The sequence below is a fragment of the Urocitellus parryii genome, chromosome 5 (assembly GCF_045843805.1).
Source record: "Urocitellus parryii isolate mUroPar1 chromosome 5, mUroPar1.hap1, whole genome shotgun sequence".
NCBI classification, from domain to species: domain Eukaryota; kingdom Metazoa; phylum Chordata; class Mammalia; order Rodentia; family Sciuridae; genus Urocitellus; species Urocitellus parryii.
The window spans coordinates 159,536,552-159,550,776 of NC_135535.1; the positions used below are offsets into that span (position 1 = coordinate 159,536,552).

Here is a 14,225-nt window from a genome sequence, read left to right on the forward strand (position 1 = left end):
AGGAAACAGATAATCGGACAGGACAAAAAATATTGAACTTTTGGGACCCAAGCCCTGGATTGTGTTTTCATAAAAGACTTGGCTGCTGTGATCTTAAAAAATCAAAGGCAATGAAAAACACTATTTTAATCAGAAGGAAAAAACAGGTTACAAGGTTTATAGTCACTCAGAGTCCTGCCTGTTTGGGAACTTTTAATGTTTCAGTGGTTGGGGTTGGGGTTCCCTTGGGGAAAAAGAAAACAATAGCTCCCTTTCCGTGTATTCTTGTTTCCTTTACAAGTGGATCTAGTGGTGGAGTTGCAGCAGGTCCTGGCCACCGAAGTCTTCATATCACAATAGATGGGTGGCTGTTGTGCTGTGTGGTAGAATAATACAGCTTATTTTCACACAGCCTTGGGGGAGGTAGGAGAATCCCATTTTCTTTTTGGCAGGGGCAGGAGGTGGGGGTATACTGGGGTTTGAACCCAGGAGCACTTTACCACTGAGCTACATTCTCAGCCCTTTTTGTTTGTTTTTGGACAGGGTCCGCTAAGTTACTGAGGTTGGACTCGAACTTGTAATCCTTCTGCCTCAGCCCCCTGAGTGACTGGGATTATAAGCATGTGATGCAGTGCCCAGCAAGGATCCCATTTTCTATCTATAACTAATGTAATACCACTAATGTCATAAGATTACTGTGACATACTAAGTGGGCATAATGGGACATTTAAAAAGTAAGTTCTTTCAGGTTGGAGGGCCCTGATGTCCCCATAGTTTTGAAGATTTATCAAAATTTGCCATCTTTTCCAACCCTAACCTTTTAGCAAAGCTAACTACGTATCTCTAAGGCAGTGATGCCATAGCTCTGGTATCATTTTAGAAAGCCCCTATCTGCTAGAGTTACCAGAGTTGCCTATTGGAGTTTGGGTGCTGGGCACTTTGGCACACATCAGGAAGCTGAAGCAGGAAGATTGAAAGTTCAAGGCCAGCCTGGGCAACTTAGTGAAATCCTGTCTCAAAATATAAAAAGGGCTGGAGACATAGCTGAGTACTAGAACACTTGAATAGTATGGGTGAGGCCTAGGCTCAATCCCCAGTCCCCTGCTCCCCACCACACACACACAGACACTCAAAAAAAAAAAAAAAAAAAGTTTGGTGAGGTGTTGATAAGATGCCCATCAACAAGACCAGAGCTGTGTCCAGACCCGTTAAGATGAGAATGTTTTCTACACTCCTAAGCAGCTTCTCCAGGGAACCTGTCTTCCCCCACACCTTCAAGCTGGGTCAGTATTAGCAAACAACCACAGCCCAAGATCTTTAGCTGGCCAAAGGTAAAGCTATTTAAAAGGCAGAATCCAAATTTCCAGATTGGCTATAAGGGCTATAAGAAAATGGCCAATAATTTTAGTTTACAAAAAGGAGAAAAGTTTTTCCTAATATATGTGAGAATTACTGGCAATTCAGCCTTTTCAAACCAAAGGCCCCAAACATGAGGAACTGTTGGGTGTATTGGCTAAATGGTAAATGTACTTTATGCATCTTTCTTCTGCATTTGAATATTTAGCAATATAAAATGAAGGGTATCTTACTCTTCCAATAAGAAACCCAAATTTAACAACATCTTAAAAGCCATTTGGTCCCATGTCTAGATGACACCACAAGCACCAAAAAAAGATACACGCACAAAGACATTCACTCCAGAATTATTCATAATAGCTAAACCTAGAAACCAATTCAATGTCTATTACTCTGGGATCGACTAGTTAAAAACATACCTACAAAGGACTGTTAAAAAAAAAAAAAAAAGACCTACAAGGGACTATTGTGCAAACATTAAAATAATGATGTAGATATGTATACCCTGACAATCAATGTAATCAACTACACATTACTGAATAACAAAAGCTCATTGCAGACCATGTATTCGGGGCTACAGATGTAGTAGGTCAGTGGTAGAGTATTTCTCTAGCATGTGTTAAGTCCTTGGGTTTAATCTGTAGCACTGAAAAAAAATTTTTTTTTGCTAGTCAGCTTTGTGTTACCGTGACAAAATACTTGAGATAATCAGCATTTTTTTGTCAAATAAGTTATTTAAGAACTTTGCCAAAAAAAGTGTTGCTGAGAAATAACTTAGGAGGTATAAATACACAATGATAAAGCAAAGGCAAACAGAAAGTAAATTACAAATACAATAGAATCACATAACTAAGCCCATCTGATAGTTTCATTAACTTCTTGCTGAAAAGATTTTAAAAATGTCAGGGAAGATCTGTTTATATTCTACTTAATTCTTTTCTCCTTGAGCTGTCCTGATGTGCCACTCTACAACCATCCCAGCAGTCACATGACCAGTCAGGCAAACAAAATAGAGAATGCTCTGAAATTGTCACATTCTTGTATCTGATTCTTTGATATTCTCCTATCAGTCACTGATGATCAGTAATTGTTATCTTCCTCCTCAGCAGTTATCACATAGTAATTGTTTTACAATTTTGTCTACTTTTTTGCTATTTTCCTCATGAGAGTAGGCACCTACATGTTCTTAGTTCCCATTATAGTACAGGGCACAAAGTACAAGACTGAATAAATGAATTACTTATTGTAATGACTGACACCGTTACAACCTACTTAAAATTTAAAGAACAAAATTTTCATAAACTATAGTTTTTGCTATGTACATCTTAAAATATAGGACATTTTTAGACACTATGACATGTCTACTACAGGTTTCTATAGGCAGGAGAAGATGCTTTTCTTTTTAAATGTGTTGACAAAGCTGTCAGCATTGTCACTCCAGTGAACCTGTGCTATTACAGAGGTCAATGTATGGCAGAGAAGTTTCAAGACCACGTAATTCCTGTGAGAGGTAACATTACACAGGTTGATTCAATCTGAAAAAAAGAAACCCTTATTGCAGGGCTGTTCTAGAATACACCTATGATTCCCTATGAAGCATCCTTTCTGGTGGAAACCACATGTGGAGGTACTGTCTGTCATGGAGGCTATAAAATAGTCTGTTAGACTTCCAAAATCTGGCCAGTCATCAGATTTATCCAGAGTAGAGGCAAAGTTTTAAAATACACTTCTCTAGCCAGTTATGGTGGTGCTGCCAGTATCCTAGCAACTCAGGAATCTGAGGCAGGAGGATCACAAGTTCAGGGCCAACCTCAGCAACTTAGTGAGACTGTCTCATAATGAAAATTTAACAAGGACTTGGGATGTAGTTCGGTGGTAGTGCACCCCTGGATTCAAACCCCAGTACCTAATAATCATAGCAGTACTAGTAGTAGTGATGCACATGCTTTAGCCCACACCATCTAAGTTATCTCTTGGTGAACTCTAGACTCCTGTGGGAGTAAAGCCTCCCAGCAGTCACATGACCAGTCAGGCAAACAAAATGACTCTTGATTTCATGAATCAAATCATGCATTTTTCTCAAGTTGGTCAATAATACAAAAGCACAGCAGGCTCTGTGAAGTCACAGGATTCCTAAGTGACTTCGCTGTTGACGGAGACATTTGAAGGTTTCGGTCCACGGTCAGTTGGCTGCGTTACTCTGGGCCTGAGGTGCGGCGGAACATCGTGGCAGAAGGACACGCGGAAGAGAGCTGTTGGCTCATGGCAGCCGGGAAGCAGAGAAGAGCATGACACAATCAACCTTTAAGAAGGTCAAGTCCATTTGTCCTAGGGTTTTAGGCCATGATCACTTGGCCCTGCTGCTCTGGCCCTGTCATGGCACTGTATGTTGAGCAGGACACAAACATGAAGCAGGAGGCCTATTCACCCCACAGCAGCCGGGAAGCAAAGAGATGAGAGGCAGCCAGGGAACCTCCAATGACCTCACCTCCTCCCATGAGGACCCACCTCCTAAAGGTTCTACCACCTCCCAGTGTCACAGCCTGGTGATGAATCCTTCACCACACGGACCTCTGTGGGACACTTCTAAACCACAGTAATATGAACAACACGATCTCATTTGGAGGGAAGTACGGTATAGTGCAGCGGTTCTCAACCTTCCTGGCCTCAGGAGCTCTTTACATTCAAACATTACTAAGAACCCCAAAGAACCTTTATGTCACACACACACGCACACACACACACACGCACGTTCTGTATATTGATTGATATATAGATGTTTACTGTACTTAAAAATAAATTTTTTATAAACTTATTTAAAAAACAACATCCATTTTACATTTTTAAAAATGTATTTTATGAGAACAAACTATATTTCCATTGTCCCCACCAAATTAGAGAGTGGTACTGTTTTACATTTCCACAAATCTCTTCAATGTCTGGCTTACAAGATGGCAGGCAGTTTCTCACATCAGTTTCTGCACTAGAGCCCGGGTATCTGGTTGACAGGGCTACCATAACACAGTACTGCAGACAAGGTGGCTGCAACAACTGAAATTTACTTTCTCACAGTTCTGGAGGCTAGAAATTCAAGATCAAAGTGTTAGCAGGTTTGGTCTCTCCTGAGATCAATCTCCATGGTTTGCAAATGGTCACCTTCTCACTGTGTCCTCACGTGGTCGTTTTATGCTTGTACTAGTTCTGCGTTTCTTGTGTGTCCCAATTTCCTCTTATAAGAAGAGGAAACTTCAGTCCCACTGGATTAGGGCCACCCTAACAGCCTCATTTTAACTTGATCACCTCTTTAGAGGCCCATTTCTAAATACAGTCATAGAGAGACTCATAGAAAGACCACATCTTTTTTTTTTCTTTTCTTAAAAAAAAATTCTGTCTATATTAGCTGTTACTATTTGTGAAAAATCACTTCACTTCTCATATTTGATATGTGCCTAAAATGCAAAGTATAGCTGGGTGTGGTGGTGCACACCTGTAATCCCAGAAGCTCAGGAGCATCAAAAGTTCAAAGCCAGTCTCAGCAATAGCAAGGCACTAAGCAACTCAGTGAGACCCTGTCTCTCAAATACAAAATAGGGCTGGGGGTGTGGCTCAGCAGTCAAGTACTTCCGAGTTCAATGCCTGGTACCTTTCCCCCCACAAAATTTTAAAAAAGATGCAAAGGAATAGTTCTACCTCGGGGTGACAAAACTTATTTCTTTTTTTAGTTGTAGTTGGACACAATAATTTTATTTATTTATTATTTTATTTATTTATTTTATGTGGTGCTGAGGATCGAACCCAGTGCCTCACACATGCTAAGCGAGCGCTCCACCGCTGAGCCACAACCCCAGCCTCAAAACTTATTTCTTAATCAACATTTAAATTAAATCACATACTGACAAAAACACAAAGCACAAACTTGATGATTATTTACAAAGTGAATTTATTTTGTTTTAAAAGTACATTTAAGCCCAGAGCAGTGGCACATGCCTGTAATCCCAGAAACTCTGGAGACTGCGGTAAGAGGGTTGCAAGTTAGAGGCCAACCTCAGTGAATTAGCAAGGACCTGCCTCAAAATAAAAAAAATAAAGGTCTGGGCTGGGATTATGGCTCAGTGGTAGAGCACTTGCCTAGGACAGGTGAGGCCTGGGTTTGATCCTCAGCATCACATACATACAAACAAACAAATAAATAAAATAAAAAAAATAAAAGTCTGAGGATATGGTTCAGTGGTTCAATCCTCAGTACCAAAACAAACACGAGAGAGAGAGAAAAGAACATTTAAAAAAATTATTTTAAAGCCATTAATAAAACCCCTAGCAGCCAACTTTCCTCACTCCTACCAATCATGGGCTTTCATATCATACTCCTATAGTATAAAGGTGGAATTTATGTGAGGGGTGTTCTGTTGACTCAATATACTTCTGGTGCTATGAGGTTCCCTATAGCGCCAGGAAAAGAGTACAGGGCAAGAGTTTGTATCGTTAGATCATCAGGACACTGGATTCCACTCAATGCCCAGTTTAGGATACTCTGGACATCAATTAAAAAGAAATCATTCTAAGTAACATTTATAATGTAACCACCATGACCGTGAAGTTCACTTAGGGTAATTCACTGTGTCCTTTCTCCCCCAAATCAATATTATTCCCCATCACAAGGTTCCTTGTACAGCAAAACAGATTCTGTGATACTATTGCAGTGACAGATTTTTATTTCCCCCCTCTTCTTCTTTAAAGAAATGAGGGTAACTAGGCATGGTGTTACACACCTGTAAACCCACGTACTCAGGAGGCTGAGGCAGGAGAATGGTAAAATCAAGGTCAGCCTTGGCAATTTAGTAAAGCCCTGAGTTAAAATATAAAAAGAACTAGGGATGTAGCTCAGTGGTATAGCACCCCAAACCCACTACCAAACACACACACACACACACACACACACACACACACTTGCTCTTTACCATTGTTGCTTTTTCATAAAAGTTTTACATCAATAGTAGCTGTTACCCTTCCATAATACCAGTTAAAATTTATTTCCTTTAATGTTACCTTGACTCAAAATTTGTATACAGACTTTTAGAAAGAAAATTTAAAAAATATTTTTCCTAGTCTTCCAATAGCAGCATACAAATTCTAGAAAAAACAATAATACACAAGTATATATGTTCCATTAACTAATCTGAGCAATGTCACCATGTCATGCAGCCTCTAGAAACTCCACGGTACACTCATGAGAAAACGGGAATGAAAAAGACAAATAACTTGTTAAAAAATATTTCATAATACAGTATATGCTCACATATGTAAGCAATAGTAAGCTCTGGATTATAAAAAACAGATTAAGAATCTACAATTTGGGCTAGGGTTGTGGCTCAGAGGTAGAGCACTCGCCCAGCATGCGTGAGGCACTGGGTTCGACCTCAGCACCACATAAAAATAAAGATATTGTGTCCCTATAACTAAAAAATAAATATTAAAAAAAATAAAGGGGCAGGGGCTGTAGCTCAGGGGCAAAGCGCTTGCCTAGCATGTGGGAGGCACAGAGTTCAATCCTCATCACCGCATAAAAATTAACAAATAAAATAAAGGCATTCTGTCCATCTACAACTACCCAAAAATAATTTTAAAAAAATAAAGAAAAATTTAGAATTAAAAGAATAAAAAGAATCTACAATTTGGGCTGGGGCTGTGGCTCAGCATAGTGCATTTGCCTGGCATGTGTGAGGCACTGGGTTCCATTCTCAACACCATGTATAAATAAATAAAATAAAGATCTATCAACAACTAAGAAAAAAAATTAAAAAAAAGAATTTACAATTTGACATATAACATTATACTTCCCAATAAAACTCTTTGGTTTTAAAAATTTTTTGCAGTACTAGGGATTGAACCCAGGGCCTTGTCCACACTAGGCAAGTGCTCTACCACTGAGCTATGTCCCAAACCTTTTTTGAGATGAGGTCTTGCTAAATTGCCCAGGGTGACCTTGAACTTATGCTCCTCCTGAATGGCTAGGATTACATGTGCATCACACTCAGCTTTTAAAAAATTTTTAAAAATTTCCTGTAAACCTAAGTCATAAATTTTTGACATCCAAAAGAAGACATCTTAATCCCCAGCCAAGGCTGCCCAAGGGTTTATTAGAGAAGCACTGGGGAGAGACAGGACTGAGAAGGGACACTGAACTCCTAGGTTGCATCACGGCTCAGTGCCATCACTGGGAGCACTAATTGCCATATGGCACCTGACAGTGTAAGGTGAGGTGAATTCTCAATTTAAATAAAAAATGAGTATCACCAGTAGAAAGAGAAGGCCTTTTGGGAAAAACCCGACCCGTGCAGGCACCAATATGTAAGTCCTGCAGGAATGATACAGCTCTGTGGTGAAGGAGTAAGGGCAACACTAAGGGAGCCAAACTAAAACTAAGTGACGATACTAACAGAAAACGCAGTTACTTTGCAAATTCATTTATTCACAAATGACCTGTGCAATCCCACTGATAGATCCTTGAATGTGGTTAGACATAGTCCTCACAAAGTAGCTCCCCAGACACACAGATTTGAGACTTACAGAATGGAAAATAAAAATCAAGATTAAGGAAAGAAGAAATTAGGAAGGAGGAGACATGTGGGGAGAAAGACTGTAATGAGGGAGGAGGACTGGAGCTCCCCAGCAGAGCACCTGGGAGGACTGATGGGACAGCTGGCAAGCCATGCTGGGGGCACCCCTCCCTCTGTTGCTCTGCTGAAAGAAGCAGGCGCCTTCTGCCGAGGACATTCTTCCAGCATACTCCACACAGTCTGCTGATATCATCATTTCCTTGCTGCTGCCCTGAGAAGTAAACAAAAAAGAGCTACAGTACAACTCCACAGGGGGCAGAGGAAGGCCAGGGTGGGGATGGGGTGGAGATACAGAAACCCAACAAATATTTTAAGGACTAACTTCAAAAGAAAATGGACAGATTTGACAAACTTGAGATTGCTCAAGATGAAATTATTGGTAGTAAATTATGTATGTATGATGGAATATTATTCATCTTTAAAAAGGAAGGAAATCCTATAATATGAAGCAACCTGTGTGAACGCTGGGAATGTTACACTAAGTAAAATAAGCCAGTCAAAGACAAATACTGTGAATTTCACTTATATGAGATGCTTAGCGCAGTCAAAACCATAAGACAGCAGAATGGCAGTTGTTAGGGTGGAGAGTGGGCAATGGGGAGTATGGCTTAATGGTGTAGTTTCAAGTTTTACAAGACTCAAACGTTCTGGAGATGGTGATGTTTGCACATTATGCATGTATTTAATAACATTGAATTGTACACTTAAAAATGGTTAAGGGCTGGGGTTGTGGCTCAGTGGAAGAGTGCTTGCCTAGCAAGCGTGAGGCACTGGGTTTGATCCCCAGCACCACACTGCAAAAACAACAACAACAACAAAAAAAAAAAAACTAAACAAACAAAATAAACGTATTGTGTCCCTCTACAACTAAAAATATTTTTTTTAAAAAAATTATTTAAGATTGCTGGAAGTGGTGGCGCACGCCTGTAATACCAGTGGCTTAGGAGGTTGAGACAGGAGAATCGTGAGTCCCAAGCCAGCCTCAGCAATGGCAAAGTGCTAAGCAACTCAGTGAGACCCTGTCTCTAAATAAAATACAAAATAGGGCTAGGGATGTGGCTTTGTGGTTGAGTGCCCCTGAGTTCAATCTCTGGTGCCAAAAAAAAAAAAAAAAGGTTAAGATTTATGTCAATAGTTTTATGTTACATGTATTTTACTATTTTAAAAAACTGAAGAAAAAGAAGAATAAGCTAACAACTATCTTGTGCCCACAACCATCTGGCTGACCATGTGGCGACTGTGGCTGAACATTAAAGGCAGCGGTGAGTCCAGGGGGGAACCACCCAGGGAAATCGCCATCCAGAATTCCACACCGCCCCCCCACTTGGCAATTAAAGTGAATACACTCTTCTTCAGCACCTCATGAGATGTTCAGTTTCCAGAGCTTCCCAAGATCCACCTCAGGAGAAGTCAATTTGTCCACAGGAGGCATAGTTTCCAAAGCTGTCTACCGTGAACCTCTGAGAGATGTGAATGGAATTGAGCTTTAGGGAACCAAAGTAGAAGTTCTCAAACAACTGCAAAGGAAGAATTGACAACCCAGAATGAATAAAGAGAATTACAAATGAATATATTGGGCTGGGGATGTGGCTCAAGCGGTAGCGTGCTCGCCTGCCATGCGTGCGGCCCGGGTTCGATCCTCAGCACCACATTCAGACAAAGATGTTGTGTCCGCCAAATGCTAAAAAAAAATAAATATTAAAAATTCTCTCTATCTCTCCCTCTCTCTCACTCTTTCTTTAAAAAAAAAACAAATGAATATATTAAATATCAGGTTCTCTCTCTCTTTTTAATTTTTTTTTTATTTTAAGACAGTCTGCTAAGTTGCCCACAGGGTCCTCAAACTTGTGGTCCTACTCCCTCAGCCTCCCTAGTAGCTGGGACACAGCCATGGGGCTCTCCTGTAAAAACACCAAACCAGAATAATAGCAACAAACCTCTCCTGACTTTCTTTTCAGTATTTATTCTGAATAATTATCTTGGAGAAGAGGGATGGGGGTGGAGTGAGAAAAGAACAACCAGTTCTTCCCTGTGATTAATCCTAAAGTCTTCCCTGGCAAAATGCACCACAGAAAGGGACCTGGAAAGTCAAATAACTTATCTATTGAGCAGAAATGACCAAGAACTTGCAATAAACATCAAGAGGCACACCCAGATTCAAAGGGCCTGATAAAAAGTTGCTTCTCACTTGCAGTTACTCACCGAGTAAGACTCCTTAGTAACTTATTTTTGCTGCAGTCAGGATAAAACTTGATACAAGGCGTTGCTTTCCCTTGTCAACTACAGTTATTAGGAGCAATGACTAACGTAAATACAAGATGAGGCTCCCGACCCACAAATGATTTGGACAATCCAGTGAGGGACACAGAAAACAACCAGAGGGGCATTCCACTGGAGGACATAACAAAGGCAAAGATAATTATTTATTAAAAACCTTTAACTAGATAGGGATTCAAGCCAGCATCTTCAGGTAAATGCTCTTTATTACAATTCTCTATAAAAGCTTTCAAATGTGTTCGAAGAAGGGAGGATCTATTCTCTAAGAGGGACCTGACCTTGTGATTAGCACATTTATAAGGCAGAATCCAAAATGACATCAGAAAATGTCACAGAAAAATGACACAGTGCTTGGATAATGAGTGTCAAAGAATAAAGATCTTACCTTCTGTTAGGATGCAAGAATTGCTCTTTCTTAAAATGTCAGTAAGATCCCAAGAAAGTCAGCCTTTCTCCCTCCCTTTCTTCTGGTGCTGGGGATCAAACCCAGGACCTTGAGCACACTAAGTACACATTCTACCACTAACCTACACTCCTGCCCTAAGAATGCCTTTCAATACATGTACAAACAATGCTTGAGTGGAACCTGAGGTGGGGCTTTGCACACTGACAAGTGACTATCTCTTCACTTCTGATTTATACCACCTCCCATATTCATGAACTTCAGTCACTGTCACCTCTTCCTGCAATTAATGGCCTAGAAACATGCCTGAGGTTCATTAAAAGCTAACTTTACAAAGCCCAGTAAATATTGATTCTTCAACATGACATCAACTTGACCTCAAAGATCTATTTGGAGGTTGTGTGCTGCAATGTCTTGTTTTTCAGAAAGGTGACCAGCTCTCGCCTGTATTGATCTACACTATTAACTTCTCTTCCTGGCTTGGGCAGCCTGTTCAAACCATATCCACCTTTTTCTGTAAAGGAATTCAGGAATCTGAAAGAGTTATCTGCTAATCCCTTTGCTGAACATTAATTTGAAGTGAAAGCCACGTAAATGAGACTTGACAGATTTACGGCTTTGCAAATGAAGCTTTCTAGGTACAGAAAAGATATAATCAAAGAGGCAATAAAAGACAAGACAAAACAAAATTAAAAGTGAGCTCATAATACTTTCAACAAGTTACTTTTAAAGGATTGGCAGCCTATGGGTCCTCTACCTTCTCTCTTGGCCTATGTTCCAAGTAATGGAGATGCCACAGGGAGAAGCTGGAAGTGACCTACCTGTGCCTTGATTTTGCCTTATGTGCATGACCTTAAAACAACATGATCTGCCAAGGAGAATCTCTTGCTTCAGGTTGAAAAGAAATAGTAAAACATGGTGATAATAAAGGTAACTGGATGTGATATCAACACAGTATTTACAAAAATTATGAAAAAGCTGAACATGAATTCTCATACTTCATTAAGGCCAACACAAGCTGTGAGAAGAGTGCTAAAGTTGGATTCTAAACATTCATGTGGCCAAGTGGGAAAGGTATGTCACTTACTGTACCAACCCCATAGGGGTAAAATATCATAATGGGCAGAAATCCAATAAGAAGAACAAGTAGAGGTGTCTTATAAATAATAAAATGCTACTGAAAATTAGAAAATTTCTAATAATATTTTTGGTGGTATTGGGGATTGAACCCATGGGTACTAAACCACTGAACCACAACACCAGTTCCCACCCTCCCTTTTTGAGACAGGGTCTTGCTAAGTTGCCAAGGCTGGCTTCAAACTTATGCTCTTCCTGCCTCAGCCTCCCAAGTTGCTGGACTTACAGGTATATGCCTAGAGATCTCTCAGCAGTCCTTAACCTTGTATTTACCTTTATTAAGCTGCCATCTTCTTTCATACCTTTTGATAACATTACATCAAATGGATTTGTTATCTAGAAGCCCCCATGGCAGTGCCAATCTTCATTTTAGCCCTTCCTATCTCTGCGTTCTTATTCTCTCTGAATAGTTATGACGACTTTGTAACAGATTCTTTAGAAATAATTTTCAGTTATTTTCTTATTTAATAATTGTTATATTTTTAGTAGTAAGCCTTCCTTTAAGTTCTATTAATTATTTCCAGTGACATACTAGACTATAAGCCCTGTGGAGGGAGGAGCTGAATCTCACTATATGCTGTAATAGTATGACCAATAAATAAGATCAATAAGGGCTGGGGTTGTAGCTCAGTGGTAGACTGCTTGCCTGGCATGCATGAGGCCCTGGGTCTGATCCTCAGCACCACATAAAAATAAAGGTATTGTGTCCACCTAAAATAAATAAATAAATACATAAATACATAAAAATAAAGACACTGTGTTTATTTACAACTAAAAATTTTTTAAAAGATCAATAAATATTGTCAGGGGAAAATGATCAATAAATATTTGTTGGGCAAAATGAGAACTAATGCTATCCTTATCTGTGAAGGACTCAGATACAGATACAAAGATGTACACAAAGGTGTTTGTGTATATCTATATGTCTAAAAGAGAAACAATGATATGGTAATGTCTAAACTGGATTCAAAGGTTTGATTTATAGGTTACTATCAAGGAATTTCTGAACAGAACTAACCAAAATGATATTACCTCTAATCAAGGGAGGAGGGGGAATATATTTCAATTCTAACTATTTGTCAAGAAAGAATTTATAGTAAGTAATGCAAATTTTATGAAGTCCTTCAAATTTCTACCTGTGTCTTATCTGTCAAAACCCAAGTTTCTTTCCTAGCTCTGGTTCCCAATGTGGAATATTACTGAGCACTTCATGTTAAGCATTTTCATGCAGAGGCAAATGATATGGTTCTGTCTCCCAGATCTTTGGGAGACAGAGTGTGAATCAGAAGAAAGGAATGCTGATGTGGGTATGTTCACCTTATGTAAAGTCACTGAGTGCTTTTCTTTATGATCTGCATGCTTTTCCATATGTGTGTTCCATTTCAATAAAAATTTACCTAAAAGAATATTACAACAGAGATTTAGTATGAGATGAGAAGTACAGGCACTCAACAAATACACCAGAGGCAAGGAAACAATGGACGACGAGGGCTGACGCCTCTAGGAAAGACAGACTGGAACTGAGCTGGGTCTCACGACAAGTACTGGATGGAAGTTGGGGGAATGAAGGCACAAATGGGAACAGTGGGCCAGGCCAAGCAAACAGTCGAGATGTTTGGAGGAGTCCTGTAAAGAGGCAGTGAGAAAAACCCAAGGAGGGAGAAACAGATAAAGGTGAACCCTGAAGGTCAGGTTCACAAATTAGACTTCATCCTAGCTGGTGAAAATCTACTAAAGGTCTTTCAGTAGGTTGATGAAAAGTATGTTTAGGGAGATTATCCTGGTATTGTACAATGTACTGCTTGGAGAAGGAAACAAGGGAAGGGCAAGGAGACCGTGGCAGTGGCTCAGTCATGAGGCAGATGGTGTCTCTCCTGACTAACAGCCCCAAGGCAAAGGCTGGAGCAAACATGAATTCCTAGAGAGGAAGCAGAGAATCCTAGGTAACTTTAAGACAAGGAAGAGCAAGGGAAAATCAACCTAAGTGGAGGACAGCAACAGAGCATTTCTGAGAAGGAGCTATTTTATGGGGGAAATAAAACGCAGGTCTGTTTATACATCCATCACGGCTGTATCTCTAGCTGTATATGCTCCCAGCTATGATATGATAGACTGAGAATAAGTGTTAAAGACATGAAATCTGAGCACAATTAAGTGGAAATATGTCATCATAAAGAGTTTTACAACTGTCCACTTTTTTTTTGTGAATTGTAGTTCTTTATACATTAGAGAAATGAACCCCTTGTCTGTGTTCTAAATTGCAAATATAGATTCCCCCAGTTTGTCATTTATCTTTTTGACTTTGCTTATGATGTTTACCATGTCAATTTAAATTTAAATTTTTACAAATTCACATTTTTCATAACAGAAGGTTTTTAAAATAAAGTGACCTAATGCCAATACTGTTATATATTAAAATATAAAGGTGGGTCATAAAAATGTATTAGGACTGACAA

At 39.6% G+C, this 14,225-nt stretch overlaps 1 protein-coding gene across 1 annotated transcript in view; it reads right to left on the reverse strand.

The window, feature by feature from the left end:
* Nucleotides 1–7,783: 7,783 nt before the first annotated feature.
* Nucleotides 7,784–14,225, reverse strand: part of Ascc1 (activating signal cointegrator 1 complex subunit 1) — a 95,553-nt gene continuing 89,111 nt past the window's right edge. The window contains exons 10-11 of the mRNA XM_026405799.2: nt 9,312–9,469; nt 7,784–8,163 (exon numbers count right to left, since the gene is read on the reverse strand). Coding sequence (XP_026261584.1) covers nt 9,353–9,469 — 117 coding nt within the window. The 3' untranslated portion in view covers nt 7,784–8,163; nt 9,312–9,352. The remainder of the gene's footprint in view (nt 8,164–9,311; nt 9,470–14,225) is intronic.